At 55.3% G+C, this 14,186-nt stretch overlaps 2 protein-coding genes across 2 annotated transcripts in view; one reads left to right on the top strand and one right to left on the bottom strand.

Moving 5' to 3' along the window:
• The window catches only part of PRSS54 (protease, serine, 54), a 2,369-nt gene extending 1,516 nt beyond the window's left edge, over positions 1-853 (top strand). Inside the window, exon 3 of the mRNA XM_009894512.1 lies at positions 662-853. Coding sequence (XP_009892814.1) covers positions 662-853 — 192 coding nt within the window. The remainder of the gene's footprint in view (positions 1-661) is intronic.
• Positions 854-1,622: 769 nt separating this feature from the next.
• CCDC113 (coiled-coil domain containing 113) lies at positions 1,623-8,658 on the bottom strand. The gene is made up of 8 exons (XM_009894510.1): positions 8,545-8,658; positions 7,023-7,184; positions 5,839-5,994; positions 5,318-5,398; positions 4,598-4,753; positions 3,822-3,929; positions 3,119-3,274; positions 1,623-1,685 (listed from the first exon to the last, which is right to left on the bottom strand). The coding sequence occupies exons 1-8, from the start codon at positions 8,635-8,637 to the stop codon at positions 1,623-1,625; spliced, it is 975 nt and encodes a 324-aa protein (XP_009892812.1). The 5' UTR covers positions 8,638-8,658.
• Between the last annotated feature and the right edge of the window lie 5,528 nt (positions 8,659-14,186).

Genomic DNA, 14,186 nt, shown 5'->3' with positions numbered 1-14,186 from the left:
TGCGGTCTGCAGCCACGGGGACGCTGACAAAGTGGCAGGCTGTTTGGTAAAGGACACAGAGACCCAAGCCAGACCGGGCAGACATATAGCCAAACCGCCTCCTTCCTGTTCTGCTCGTCTTCAACTCCAGGCTGGGAGAGCAGCCAAAACACTTGTTGGGCTTCTCCTGCTTAGTCCTTACAGAAGATCCCTTCTGTGCAGCATGCAAACAGCAGGCGTGGGAGACTGTCTGAACATGTGACACCCGTCTCTGCATGAGCTGCGGGGTGACTATCTCCCTGCAGGGTGCTGCTCCTGGTCTCACACTGCCGAGGCCTCCAAGGGCCTTTGATGTGGACAGGGTCAGAGATGCTCGGGATGAAAAACAGAGAGGGGTTCCTTGTAGTACATACCAAAGGATCAGACGTGGGGCTGGGCTGGCGGGGGGCATGGGCAGCCACAGGGAGCAATGCTGGTCACTTCCATCTGGGACACACAGGGACATCATCAGCCCAAAGGCAGCCAGCCCCCTGAATCAGTGGTGCTTTGCTGCCAGTGATGATGGAGGACCGAACTGCTGCAATCTGCCCTCCTCTCAGCCTAGTGCAGTCCACAGCCACTGAGAGCGATGGCAGGAGGGACACTGCTGAGATACAACCCTATCGGTTTTGTCTCTCAAAAGGGTGATGCTGGCAACTCCGTCACATGCCAGATTAGTGGAACTGAGAAGTGGGTCCTGAAAGGCATTCTCAGTGAGGGCGGCATGAGATGCTATGGACCGTTCCTCTACACCTCAGTGTCCTACTACAGCAACTGGATCTCATCCACCACTGAGAGGACAGGACCTACCCACACTAGTCAGGGCGCAAGCTGATCTGCAGGCTCCACCCAAAGACTGGGAAGAGGCTTTCAGACCAGCAGTGAGGATATTTCAGGCAGTTGGTTTTAACCCCAAGAAGGGACAGACAGACCTGAACTCATCTGAGGCTGGGCCATCTGAGATAATTTATAACTCCTGCAGTGGGAAAACGCTTCCCATTTCCAAGGGACACTTACATTTGCCCCAGGTGCTTGGGAGAGGGGTAGCTGCTCCCTTCTTGCTGTTTTATTTCTTTAGGTAAATTAAGTATCCTTTTGCGATCAGAAAGCCTGCTTGGTTCATGCTTGCCATGTTGAAATGATTTGCCCTACATGCTCACACTGCTTCACTCTCTTCTATTGTTAGTGCATGCTCAGAGGTGTTGTACTCCCACGTCTCGCAGGGAATCCCCTTTGTCTCCTCTTGCATTAAGTGATCACCAGGGCTTGCCCAGAGAGAAAGGACAGTTCCTGTGAACATGTCAGATTTGATTACCAGAGAATAACTCCTTGTGGTGATGGAGGGAGGGGGCAGCACCCAGAGCAGAGCTGGCTGACTGAGCCGGGCCTGCTAATGGGCCAGGCAGCAGACCCTGGTAGAAGCCAGCACATGCTGGGACAGACCAAAGAGATGGCCTCACAACTGATCCAGGGTTTCTTTATCATTTCACGCAGAAGTGGTTTCATCTCATGGCAGCTTGCAGGGTGCTACATTTACCCACTTGACAGCAAACTTCCCCACAGGGTCTGCAGTTTCCACTGCCCGCCTCACAGCATCGACAAGCCTAGTGCTGGTTACAAGACATCTTGACCTGGTTCCATGCTCTGCAGTAGCTGTGTAAGGACATCTACAGAAGGAGAAAGGAGAAGGCCTTAATACGTTCAGACAGCAGTGGTATGTTCTGGAGAAAGTGGCAAGGCTGGAACCTAGCCTGGCCTGAGCTGCTGTATTGCTTGCCCCTTCATCCCCTGCTGCTCCCACCGGGGAACAGTGCTCGCTGTGGCATACTGAGGAGAGCTCCTGCAGGTCTACACCAGCTTTGCTTTCTCCTCTGAATGCCACATGAAGCCTGAAGACCCCACACATGGCAGACCCCTTGCATGGCAGCAGGGTTGTTGGACGTGCTCTGCCACAGAGGGGCCAGCAAAGAAAACAGGTTTATAGCCTCACTCTTATCCCAGGGGCAACTACAGGTTCCTTCTTTAGCCCCTTGAGCCCTCACTGCTCTCCAGCTCCTAGAGGCTGGCAGGACTCCGGGCACTGCTGCAAGCCAGAGCCTGGGCCTCCCGGTCAAGGGGAGCAGCTGGGTGAGAAGGGATCTGTTTGCACAAAGACAGGCCAGCAAGCAGGCTGCCCACCAGCCCTGTTTCTGACCTCACAGCACTGGTGCTGATGGGTCAAGCCCAAATCCACACAGTTCTGACCTCCAAGAAAGGCTGGACCACACGAGCCCTGTCCACTGCGGAGGGGGGTGCAGGGAAGCTAAGTACTGGACAGGCGCAAGCCCAGAGCCTTCCCTGTCCCCTGAAAACAAGCAGGGTGTCAGGGTACAGGACCACACTATCCAGCCCATCCAGCCCACCCACTTCTCTCCCCCTGCTGCTGTGCATACGGGACAGGGGTACAAACATGTCCTGCTACCTCCAGGCTCTGACTGCACTCCTATGTGTTATCTCTCCATCTCCTCCCAGGCTGCAGGAGCTGGGGCAAGAGAAGAGTTAAAAATATTCTTGCAACTTTGCCATGCACTCATGTTTGGATCTTGGCTAGCCTTTCCTTACCAGGAAAGAGTCAAGATGCAAGCGAGTAAGAAATGTCTGAGATGATCAAAGAGGACTACAAACACCGGGGAGCCATCAGGGGCTCTGGAAAAGGCCGGTGCAGGTTACATATGCAGAAACATATCGGGCTGCCATACGACCGCCTCTCCTTACACGCATGAGAGGTTTCAGTATAGCAACAGCCTGATGGTGCTTCCTGTCAAATTGCAAGCTATGTCCTTGCGTTGGCTTCCCCTCAGAGCTCAGTCTTTAAAATTTAGCCTCCATCGTTGGGGTAGGGAGCGATCGCTGCTTTGTAAACAGGAAAAGCCTCCAGCTCTGCCAGGCACTGGTGAAACCAACGGGCGAGAACTCTCTCACGACTTCCTGGGGGTCAGGAGCAAGCACTCCAGTCCCCAGGGTGGCTGCAGGTGGGCAGGCAGAGATGCAGCTCCACCAGGACCCAGCGCCCACCTGTCACACATTGGGACTCCTGCACACCCAGCTCCGTCTCACTCACCTCAGCAACGGCCACCTTCCTCTCCCAAGCCTTGAGGCTGTTTTTGAGGTCAGTAACAGCCATCTTCTTCTGCACATAACTCAGCACAGGGGGGACGCTGTAGTCTGAGAGCTGCTTCCACAGCTGTTGATTCACCCTCTCAGCTTCAGCTCGTTGCTGCCAGAGGAATAGGGAGAGAGGGCAAGGAGATCCCAGGGAAATGTCCTTCTGCCAGCTGGTGGCCAGTCCTCCAGCGAAGTAGGCAGGCAGTATAAATTAAATGCTGTGGGGGGAGCAGTGGGATGCATCCACTAGTGCCTCCATCCCTGCCAAGCAGCACTGCTAGGGAGCCCCTTGAACCCGCTTCCCAAAGCTGTGGTTTCCCCGCCAGGCTATGTGTCCCCAGACTGGTACGACAGCAGAGCCACTTCTCCCTGGGGAGGACACTGCCGATGAAAAGTTCAAGGAAACCAAATTTCAGTAAGGTAGCAGCAGGTCCCTGTGGAAACAGGGCCAAAATCCACAACGTGGCCTGTTTTGCAAACCTGTTCCTACTCACTGGCACTGGCAGGAGCCCCGGGACTTGCTCAGACCCAGAAAGGCACACAGGTATCCAGCCCAGTGCTGGGCCTCAAATGGGCATCGGTATCCAACATATCACAAAAAGTCCCTCAAAAGACTCCTCCCAAGTGAAGTCTCAGGGCTTCCAAAATTGCTCCCTTACCTCCTCCACCACAGCAGCTTCTCTTTCAATTTTCTCCAGCAGCTCCTTCCTCTGGGAGATGTCTTTCATCAGAGACGTGGACGTTTCCATGGCATCCTGCAGCCTCCTCTGGAAGATGAGAGCAGGACGGCATCAGCGGGCAGCTCCCAGCCATCTGCAAAGCCACCCCTCTACTCCTCCAGCTTGGTCTCCGCTGGCAGCATAGGAGCTCTGCTCCCAAGGGACATCCACTGCATCACTCATCCCCTGCAGAAGGCAGCGTCATGATCTCGCAGCTCCTGCTTCGCTCTGTCCTGTGTGTCACACTGCAGGAGAGCCCATGGCACAGCAGCTGGAGTTTAGGACTGACACAGACTGAATGGCTGATCGGAGAGATGCCAACACACCCAGCTGAGTAGCACTTTTCACTGACAAGAGCAGACTCAGTCACGGCTGCAGCTCATGACATCTTTTGAAATGTCACAGGTTATGTATTTTCCCTTGCCAGTCAGCACCAAAGCGCCTTCCTATTAGAATTTTCCCCTGGGGTGTAAAATAACCATGCCACAAAGCATGAACCCCATCATCAGGCCGCAGCCAAACACGACTGAAGGCATCACTGCTTTTGGTGTGTTGGGCAAACCTGCCAACCCAGCTGCTAAGTCAGTGGGAAGGCAGAGAGGTGTTCAGCATCCACTGATTGAGAAAGGGAAGGATGCAAGAGCTGTTAATCAGCTTGTGTGTGACCTTCAGAAACAAAAGAAAGGCAAAACGGAGGTCCTGGGAGGTTCACTCACTTTATAGAAGTTGAGGGCTTGAACAGTCTTCCCTGAGGTCAGTTTTAGTTGCAGCAGCTCCTGGTTCTTCTCATCAATCTTCTCCAGGTACTGGGCATTTTTAACCTGCAGCTGCTGCAAACGGACCTCACAGAGTGTCTCTTCCACCTGCTCCTTCTGCAAACCCCAAGGAAGCAGAGCTGTAGGTTGCCGACCAAAGCTGCATCCCAAGTAAGAGAGCTTTGCTCTGTGCGGAAAGCAGACCTGAAGAACACGGTCTTCAGCCTGGCTGCAAACCCGGGGCTTGGGGAGAAATGTGAGACACAGCATGCCACTGAGCCTGTGCTCTGTGTCCTAGCTTAGAGGGTCCGAGCAGTGCAGACAGGTCCCCCTCTGGCAAGGCTTCTGCCATGCTAGCAGCAGCCAGTCCCCAGGGAACTGCTCTGATCCACCAAACATCTTTTCCAGGGCACCAAGGGCACAAAGACATCTGCCAGCTGCCACTCTGTGAGACTTCTGGTCTCAGCCCATGCACACAGGGTCTGGTTCAGAAGTTCTGGTTCTGGGCAGAAGGCCTCTTTGACAAAGGCAGCAAGGCCAAGAGCAAAGGAGGAAGGGGAGGAAGAGGTGGAGGGCCACGCATCTCTACACAGATCAGGCCCTGTGTCTGCACTGGGCTGTACTCCTTTCATTCTTCAAGGGCCCACCTAAGCCCTGCTTCTCCTCAACTGCCACACCCACCTGCCTGAGCTGCTGGTGGAGCTTCTTCTTGTAACCCTTGAGCAAGTAATTTTTCAAGCGCAATTTCTCTCTCAGCAGATCCTAAAGAAAGACAGCAGATGAGAGTGGAATAGCAGAGCCTGGGAGGAGGAAGAGGACCCAGACCCCACTCCTTATTGGTGCGGTTCCCATTCACGTCATCCGCACTGTGGTCTTCACTGCTGGCTTAGAAAGGAGCCCAGTGAGAAACACTGCTTAGCATCACCCTGCCCCAAATGTGGGGGCATGGCCATGCCCTTTCCTGGGCTCTGCTAGGAGCCCTGCATTGTCTGTGCTCACAGCTGTGCTGCAGCTCAACAGCCTGATAAGCACCTGGGCTAGTCACTGACCAACAAGTGTGACAAGGGCTGTCCAAAGAGACTTGCTAAGACAGCCTGAAAACATGATGTAGGCCACACAGGAGCATGGGAACTAGTATTTTCCTTAACCAACATACTTGTCAGATGACAGACCAGCCTCAAAATTTGCCATGATGGACTGACCCTCTGGCGGTTCTTCTCCTCCATGTATCTCAGCAGCTTCTCAGAAGCTATGATACTCCCTTTCTTCCTGGAGATGGTGCTGATGATGTCTTTCTCAAAGTCACTGATGGCTTTCTTAACATCAGACCACCAAACATCTGCTTCTTCTATGACTGCCTGTAGAAATAAAGTCATGTAACAGTCAAGAAGTGCTAACTTCCCTTATTCAAACAGCTTTGGGAACAGAGAATGTTGTAAAGGACCAGGCATGCTCTCTGCTGGCGTTACCAGCATTTCTCCTGTGGGAGCACTACGTTTCATCCTCTGCAGCTCCGGGCACACGGTGCAGGGTCACACAGCACTGCTGCTTCACTGACTTAAAAAGAACAAGAAAAAAAAAATCTCAGGTGCTTGGACTTCAACATCTGTTACTCCATCCTGGCCAGAAACGTCCAGTCTGACAAAGCCAATGCAAGACAAATTACCACCCTTTGTTTACTGTATATGCCCTGGGATGGGCCACCTGCTTCAACCTCTCCTGGCCACTGCAGGCAGCATCAGTGGTCTGAACTGAATGCAGAGGTCTCTCCTTCCCCAAAAGCTCCTGAGCATCCTGGCTAGGAGGAGGTCTTGGCAGGCAGCACAGGGCAGGCAGGCATGGTGATACAGCCACAAGGAGCCTGCAGCAGGAACGCAGCCTCAGAGACTTGGAGCATGCCCTGAAGAAATCCCAGAGACAGTGGAAAGGCAGACCCCAGAAAGGACTGTGTCCAGCCAAATCAGGAAGCTTCTGGGAGCTGCTAGAATGAAAAATATGTCTGGTACAAAGGGCCCACTTTCAAGAAGCTGACTGAAAGGAGATTTTTCTTTCAAGCATTGACTACTTCATCTCACACAGCAGATCTGAGCTCCTCTACCTAAAAATCTTCCCCTGGCCTGTATTATTAGTTCCTGCCATAATAAGATCTATCTTTAGAGACCTCTGATTTCTGCTGGTGTACCTGCCTTCAAGAAAGGGATGAGGTGAGAGGACAGTTCTTGCTCCCACCCTCAACTCAGTTCCACTCACAGCAATGCTCTGCTCGGAACAGCACTCACCAAGCAAATCTGTCTCACTGCCTGAGGCATGGTATGTCAAAAGAGGTGTGAAAAGTAACAAGACTGTTTGACACCTTGGTGATTGCAAGGGTCCTGGAGAGCCATACCTCAAGGTTCTGCAAGGTCTGCTCCAAGTCCTCCTTCATCCTCTGAATCTCATCCTTCATCTCAGTCAGCTCCCGCTCAGCCAGCTCACATTTCTGCTCCACTGTCAAGCCTACAAAATAGTCCGTCGCCCCATGCAGCTTGGATTTGTACCTGCCACGTGTCTGCAACAACCAAGGAACAACGCAGACACCATTAGAAAGCCAGCACTGGCCAACAGTTGCTGCATTTTCCTACATTCAGAAAGAAAATCATCTCAACGGTCTTGGTGGGATTCCAGCTTACAGCAAGGACCAGGAGGCCTCTCCAGAGCAGAGGTAACTCAGGGCCACACCTGGACTGACCCCATCTGTCCTCTCATCCACTCTCAAAACCCTCCTATGCAACCACTTTCAGTTCAATTCAACAGGCAAATCCAGGGTTAGAGGTTAAAGCCAACATGACAGCTTCATGTAGGCACATAAAACACCTCTTTCTAGCAAAGACGCTAATTGTTGTGTAGGACAGATGGGGCCTCCTACCACTTCCTGGGCCAGACACCCGAAGGAGCTGAGCTTCCTGCAGCACAGGCAGGCTGGACCGTGCTCTCGGCAGAACTGGCACCACTTGGGAGCAATTCCCAGTGCTGTGGGGACACAGCAAGGCAGGCACTGCATGGCAGAGGGCAAGTGCCCACCTGGCCAAAGGCAAAGTTTTGAAGCACTCAGTCTGGGACGAACCAGAAAGCAGCTACTTTGGACTCAGGCAGGCGCTAAAACCCAGCTGGTTGAAAGGAGCTCCACCACCACGGGTCTAGAGTTTCTGTTCACTGTGTCTCTGGTCAAAAGGTGATGTTCAGGCCAGGAGGTAAAAATCCACTCCAAAAGCCTGTTCACAGCTCCAGCGAGAAGGAAGAGAACAACACACACTCAATGGAGGTACGCGAGTGTGGATGCATGCAGGTCTGAGCCCACGTGGGCTTACCCGCAAGGGAGGAGAGGAGCAGAGCCTCCTGTCACAGACCTGGCATGGCCTTGGGCAAGACTCCTGCTTTCTTGCCACCAGCCTCGCTATTTGTTTAACTTCTGCTTCAAATTATGCTGTGTGGGGGTTAACTCATCCCAGATCTCCCTGGCACCCGGCCATTCAGGACGATGCAGTGCTGTCACCAAGGGGAGAGACAGCATCAGCTGGAAGAGGAGAAAGGAGAAGGCAGCCTGGCCTTTGCACTGAGTGCAGGAATGGCAAGGCAGCCTGAACTCTTACACCTGCAAGTCCAGCAGCACCTTTTTGCAAGCAGATGCGTGGGTTAAGGCCTCATTGGTGTGCAGCCCACATGCGGAGCACTGCTGGGGGACATTGTTCATCCCACCTCAAACCAGGGAGCTTCCCTGCTGCCCTCCAGTCAGATGAGCACCGAGGCCAGGAGGTCAGAGGGGTAGCAGAGAGAGGCAGGATCGTGGCTTTCTGTGGTGAGGCGGCAGCCAGACCCAAAAACCCAGTGCCTGCAGCAGTAGAGGCACTGCCCTGGCTCCGGAGCAGTACCTGTGCCAGCTCTGGGTGGGCATCGTGGGTCTCGGACAGCAGCTGGAGCGATGGGCTGCACGGCTCCATCTTACGGTACCATTTCTCAAACATTTCCGCCTCCGTTTGGAGCAGCGTGTTGGCGTGGCTGTGAGGAGAAGCGGGTCAGGCTGAGGCCTCGGCTGAGCTCAGAGCCACACCAGGGAGCGGCTGAGCCAACACAGGCGACGGCAGGGCAACAGCGGCCAACCCTGGTGGGGCAGCAGGGCCTGGGGTCCATCACCCCTGCCAGGACACAGGGGGTCTGCCAGACTCGCTTCTTCCCGGACCCCAGGCAGCCGGCGGAGCCTGGGACACCACGTCCTCCCGGGGGTCTGGGATGAGAGAGCCTGGCTGCAGGTGGCCAGGCCGCACCCGCGGCCCAGCCGGGCCACCGCGGCCTCTGGAGATGGTGGCCAATGCAGGGACACCCCGGGGACACCCGGCCCGGCCCTGTCCACCCTGGCCCGGCCCGGCCCGGCCCCTGCAGCCCCCAGCAGGGCCCCGCAGTCCCAGGGCCCCCCATCCCCGCCCGGCCGCCGGTACCGAGCCTCCCCCAGCCGCGCCCGCAGCTGCAGCAGCGGCAGCGCCGCCAGGCCCAGCTCCGCCATGGCCGTCTCCTGGCAACGGGCGGGGGGGCGCCGGGGACGGGAGGCGTGGCACGTGGGGGATCACGGGACACAGGCCCAGGGGGGCATGGGACATGGGACATGGGGACGCATGGGGAACGGGGGGATGGGGGCACAGGTGGCATGGGGGCACGGTGGGACACGGGACACTGGCAGACAGGGGACACGGGGACAGGAGGCGTGGGACAGAGGGTGGCACGGGACACAGGCCCAGGGGTACATAGGACATGGGAACACCTGGGGAATGGGGGGATGGGGGCACAGGGGACACGGGACACATGGGGACATGGGGGACATGGGGACATGGGCACACAGGGACAGGCGGCATGAGGCACGGGGACACAGGGGGGACACGGGGACACAGGGACAGGGGTATGGGGGGGATACAGGGCCACAGGAACAGGGCATGGAGACATGGCGGGACATGGGACACAGGACACAGAGGCACATGGGGACAGGGGGAATGGGGGACACAGGGACAGGGGCACAGGACACGTGGGGGAACAGGGACACAGGGACGGGGACATGGGGGACAAAGGCATGGGGACGGGGCATGGGACATGGTGGGACATGGGACACAGGGCGTTGGGTGACATGGGGACAGGGAGAAGGGGTGATACAGGCATGGGGTCATGGGGAGACAGGCATGGGGACACGGGAACATGGGGACACAGGGACAGAATAGGGAATACAGGGGCACAGGGACAGGGCATGGGGACATGGATGGACATGTGACACAGGATATGAGGGGACATGGGGACAGGGGCATGGGACACATGGGGATACGGAGACATGGGGCATAGGCGGACACAAGAACACATGGATGGCACATGTATGGACACATAAGGGGTCTCGTGTGCACACCCATGCACACGTACATACATGCGCACACACACACATGGACACATGCATACACACACACTGACACAAGGTCACACGCGTGCACACCCCCCCGTGCTCCAGCCCTGCTTCCCCACCCACACGGGGGTCCCGGTGGGAGTCCTGTAGGCCTCCAGCATGGGGGAAAGGTGCTACTGGAAGGGCCCCACCCCAAGGGGCTGCAGTGCAGGGAGGTCCCTCACACGGGGGGGGGATGCAATACCGAAGGGGCACCCCTCCCTCCCCAGGGGGTCTCCTGGGGTGCGCATTGCCCCCGCTCCCAGCTGGGCAGCGAAGCCTCTGGAGGGGTGCAGGCAAATGCTGGCCCCCACCTCACATTTGGGGAGGGGAGGCACCTGCACCACGATGGGGCCTTCTCTGCTTCTTACAGACTCCACTTTATCCTGGTAATACCACGGGGAACAGTAGCACCAGTCCTGAAGGCAGCTGCCCTCACAGGCAGGCCTCATTTTTGGAGTTTTGTGAGGGTGCGGAGCATCACTTCCCCGAGTGTCCCTGTCACTGGGTCCAAACCACAGCACGGCGATGGGCTCTGACTTCCCCAGGCTGGGTGCTCAGGACCAACAGTGGCAGGTGACAGTTCTGTTGCAATGTGCATCTCTCCCCCGAAAGTTGATGATGCAGCTGGCAATGCATCTCCACTGCTTTTCTGGGATGAGGGATGCAAGTCAACCTAATTATATAAAAGAGGGAAAAATCAATGCCCTGGGAATGCTGATCCTATTTCGGGCCAGAATATGTCAAAACTCATCTTTGAAATGCATCTTGAGTCATAACCACATCTGATTCATGGGAGAAACCACACTTCCCAGCCGCCTTGGGCACAGGGATGAACACCCCTCACTGCAGGATCTTCAGCGCATAAAGTACACGATGCCAGAAACGAAGTGTTTCAAGACAAGGAGGAGGGGACAGCACATATGTGGCACAGCCTGGAGGTCCTCTCTGCATGGGGGGGACACAGGGATCCCATGAAGAAGCTTAACATGGGCTCATGAATTAAAACCTGCGTTAAAAGCAGTGCTTGCATGAGCTGGCTGATCAAAACCATAGATATAATTAATACCAGACTGTCGGTCTTTGCATTGGCCCACGTTTTGTGCTGCTCCAACCTGAGACAGCCAGTATTTTGTCATTTGGAAGGATGGGGAGAGGCAGCCGAGTGACCCAGGGTAGCCATGGTGGGATGGTGGGCAGGGATGGCATCTCTGGACAGTCCAGCAATGTTGTATAGGAGTTTTTGCAGCTGCAGGAACATGGGGTGCAGATTTTAAGATGTTTATCGCTCTTGTCCAGCTGCACAAAGCTTTTCAGAGGTCATCAGGAGACTCAGCACGTCACTGCCAGAAGATTTGTCCCTTGCCAAACACCAGGCTCCAGAGCTCTGAAGTACCTTCAGGACAAGATCTCCAGGTGGTTTTAATGGCTGAAAACATATTTTCCCTGACTTTGCTCTGGGAAACAGCTGGATCTTCCTGGCCAGATTGAAAACAGTACTACTTTCAGAGCAAGTAGGTAAAGCTTGGCAAACTGCCCTGAAACTGCAAACAGGGCTTTTTGCTGGGGGAATCGCCAGGCAGCATCAGAAACCACCGTTCCCGCGGCCGGGGCATCCACTGGAGGAGCTGGCAGCACACCAGCTGGCTTTCCTGCAGAAATCAGCCTGGCGTCCCGGCTTCGGCAGCCTGCCTGTGTGTCCCACTGGAAAGTGCCAAGGAAGACTGACAGTGATGAAAGTGCTGCCAACCTGATGTACTCCACTGGGAAAATGATCCTTCAGAGAAATTGGAGCTAACTCGATGGTCAAGCGCCCGTACCCAAATAGCAGCACCCTGTGGAATGCAAATACTCCCTTTTAACACAGGATTTTACCCTGGTCCCATGCGGAATTCCCTGGGAGAGAGGAGCACCTCAGATGTGTAGGGCCTCAGCTCCAGCCGTCCCACCCCATGAAAAGGCCATACACACACACCAGTGTCACAGCGCCACTTTAAACCCATGACTCAATGCCTCAACGCTGTCATAAATTCTAGTTTCTACAAGGGCTGACTGCTTTGCTTATGCATTTCTGCATCTCCTCGGGGCCTAGGAGATGATGTTCTTCATCGCTCTGCAGTCCTGGTAGGAAGAGGCCAGTAAGCTGGTCTCTGGACATGGCAGACATCCCCAAGCACAGCTGGTTTTCCTCTGGCTTTGCTAAGACAGATTTCGCAGGAGCTGATGTCGAGCTCACCTCGCCTCTCCAGTGCCAAGTGCCCTGGGAGAGCAAGCATTTTGAATACATCCTACTCATTTCCCAAAGATCCTGTGAAAGTCTTGGCCTGGACTGCGTTCGGGCAGGACCCAAAGTGTAAAATGACAAAGTCTCATTGGGTTTTCTCATCGTTCAGTCTTAGGCACCTGGAAGTCTCACTGTTTTTTGCAGTGCACAGATGACTCCAGGTGCTTACCCTTCCAGGGATACTTTCCTTAGGTTTCCCCAAACCCTCAAAGCCCAGACCTCCCATCAGCTTTAGCCTTGTGAATCGAGGAGCTCTGTGGGTCCTTTTCCTTTCTTAGCACCCAAAGGAAAAGCAAATCATCTCCCTGTGTACCCCCACCGGGGACAGCAGCCCAAAGCTTCTCTCCTCTGTTTATCAAGTGCTGCTTTGCCCGTTAATAGCAATACCAAGCAGTGCAAAATCCACGCTCAGCTTGAAGGCTTCTCGGCAGCCAGCATGAACCAGCCTGGAGCCACATCTAATTCCAAGCCTAGCCTAAGCTGATGTTTGGAGGCCAGCCAGGAGCAGCGCCAGAGTAAGACCAAGCAACCTGTGTCCTGAGCTCCGCTCTGTCACCTCATGGGCTGGGGGCTGGTGCTGAGACCTGGCTGCACCCAACCAGCGTGGGCTTGGGGAGGGCTGGAGTTGGTAGCTCCCCTGGGATGCAGTGGGCATTGGGAGATGAGGGTGTGAGGTGAGTTGAAAACTGGCCCAGAGGGTGAAGATTAGTGGCACGAAGTCTCCCTGGAGGCCAGTCACCAGCAGTGTACCCCAGGGGTCAATCCTGCATCCAGTCCTGTTGGGAAGCAGCTTTTCGGGAAAGGACTTAGGGTTCCCAGTGGCCATCAAGCTGAACAGGAGCTAGCAACGTGCCCTTGCTGCAGAGAAGGTGAATGGTCTCTTGAGCTCTGCATTAAGTAAAGCATTGCCGGTCCACTCATCTCTATTAATGATTGGGATGATGGGGCAGGGCACACCCCCAGCAGGCTGGCAGATGACACCAAACTGGGAGGAGTGGCTGATACTCCAGAGAGTCATGCTGCCATCCAGAGGGACCTGGACAGGCCAGGGAAATGGGCTGACAGGAACCTCCTGAAGTTTTCCTGAACAAGGAGATGTGCAAAATCCTGCCCTTGGGGCAGAACAACCCCAGGCACCAAAATACACAGGGGGCCACCCAGCTGGGAAGCAGCTTGGCTGAAAAGGACCTGAGGGCCTCGGTGGATGCTGAGCTGAACATAAGCTGCAAAGATGACTAATGGTGACCTGGGCTGCGTTAGGCAAAATATTGCCAGGAGATAGAGGGAGGGACTGCTTCCCCTCTGCTCAGCAATGGTTGGCCACCCCTGGGGTGCTGTGTCCAATGCTGGGCTCCTCTGTACAAGAGAGACAGGGACATACTGGGGAAAACCCAGCGAAGGGCCACAAAGATGAACAAGGCACCAGAGGGAGGGTGCAAAGAAGAGGGAGCCAGGCTCTTCTCAGTGGTGCCCAGTGCCAGGACTGGGCACAAACTGACACACAGGCGGTTCTCTCTGAACATCAGGAGACGCTTTCACTGTGAGGGTGACCAAGCGCTGGCACAGATTGCCCAGAGAGGCTGTGGACTTGCCATCCATGGTGGTATTCAGAAGTCATCTGGGCACGGTCGTGGTCAGCTGTCTCTGGGTGGCCTTGCTGGAGCAGGGGGTTGGACCAGATGACCTCCAGCGTGCCTCCAACCTCAGCCAGGCTGTGGTCCGGTGAAGTCCCTCTAGAGGAGCATGAAGCCTTTCCTCAATCCAAGCTCTCACTTTGAGCATGGTGACAAGAGGTGGTGGAATGACAGGCGGTA

Source organism: Charadrius vociferus, unplaced genomic scaffold, assembly GCF_000708025.1.
Source record: "Charadrius vociferus isolate BGI_N301 unplaced genomic scaffold, ASM70802v2 scaffold621, whole genome shotgun sequence".
Classification (NCBI taxonomy): Eukaryota; Metazoa; Chordata; class Aves; order Charadriiformes; family Charadriidae; genus Charadrius; species Charadrius vociferus.
This window is presented reverse-complemented; position numbering and strand designations above follow the sequence as displayed.

Bases quoted from the DNA above. Each gene is read 5' to 3' on its own strand.
- CCDC113 (XM_009894510.1), bottom strand. From the start codon at position 8,637: ATGTTTGAGAAATGGTACCGTAAGATGGAGCCGTGCAGCCCATCGCTC. The intron at 5,399-5,838 runs GTCAGTCCATCA...GTCTTTCTTTAG, and splicing joins AGGAGAAGAACCGCCAGAGG to GATCTGCTGAGAGAGAAATT. The intron at 4,754-5,317 runs GTGGGTGTGGCA...TGGGGTTTGCAG, and splicing joins TCCACCAGCAGCTCAGGCAG to AAGGAGCAGGTGGAAGAGAC.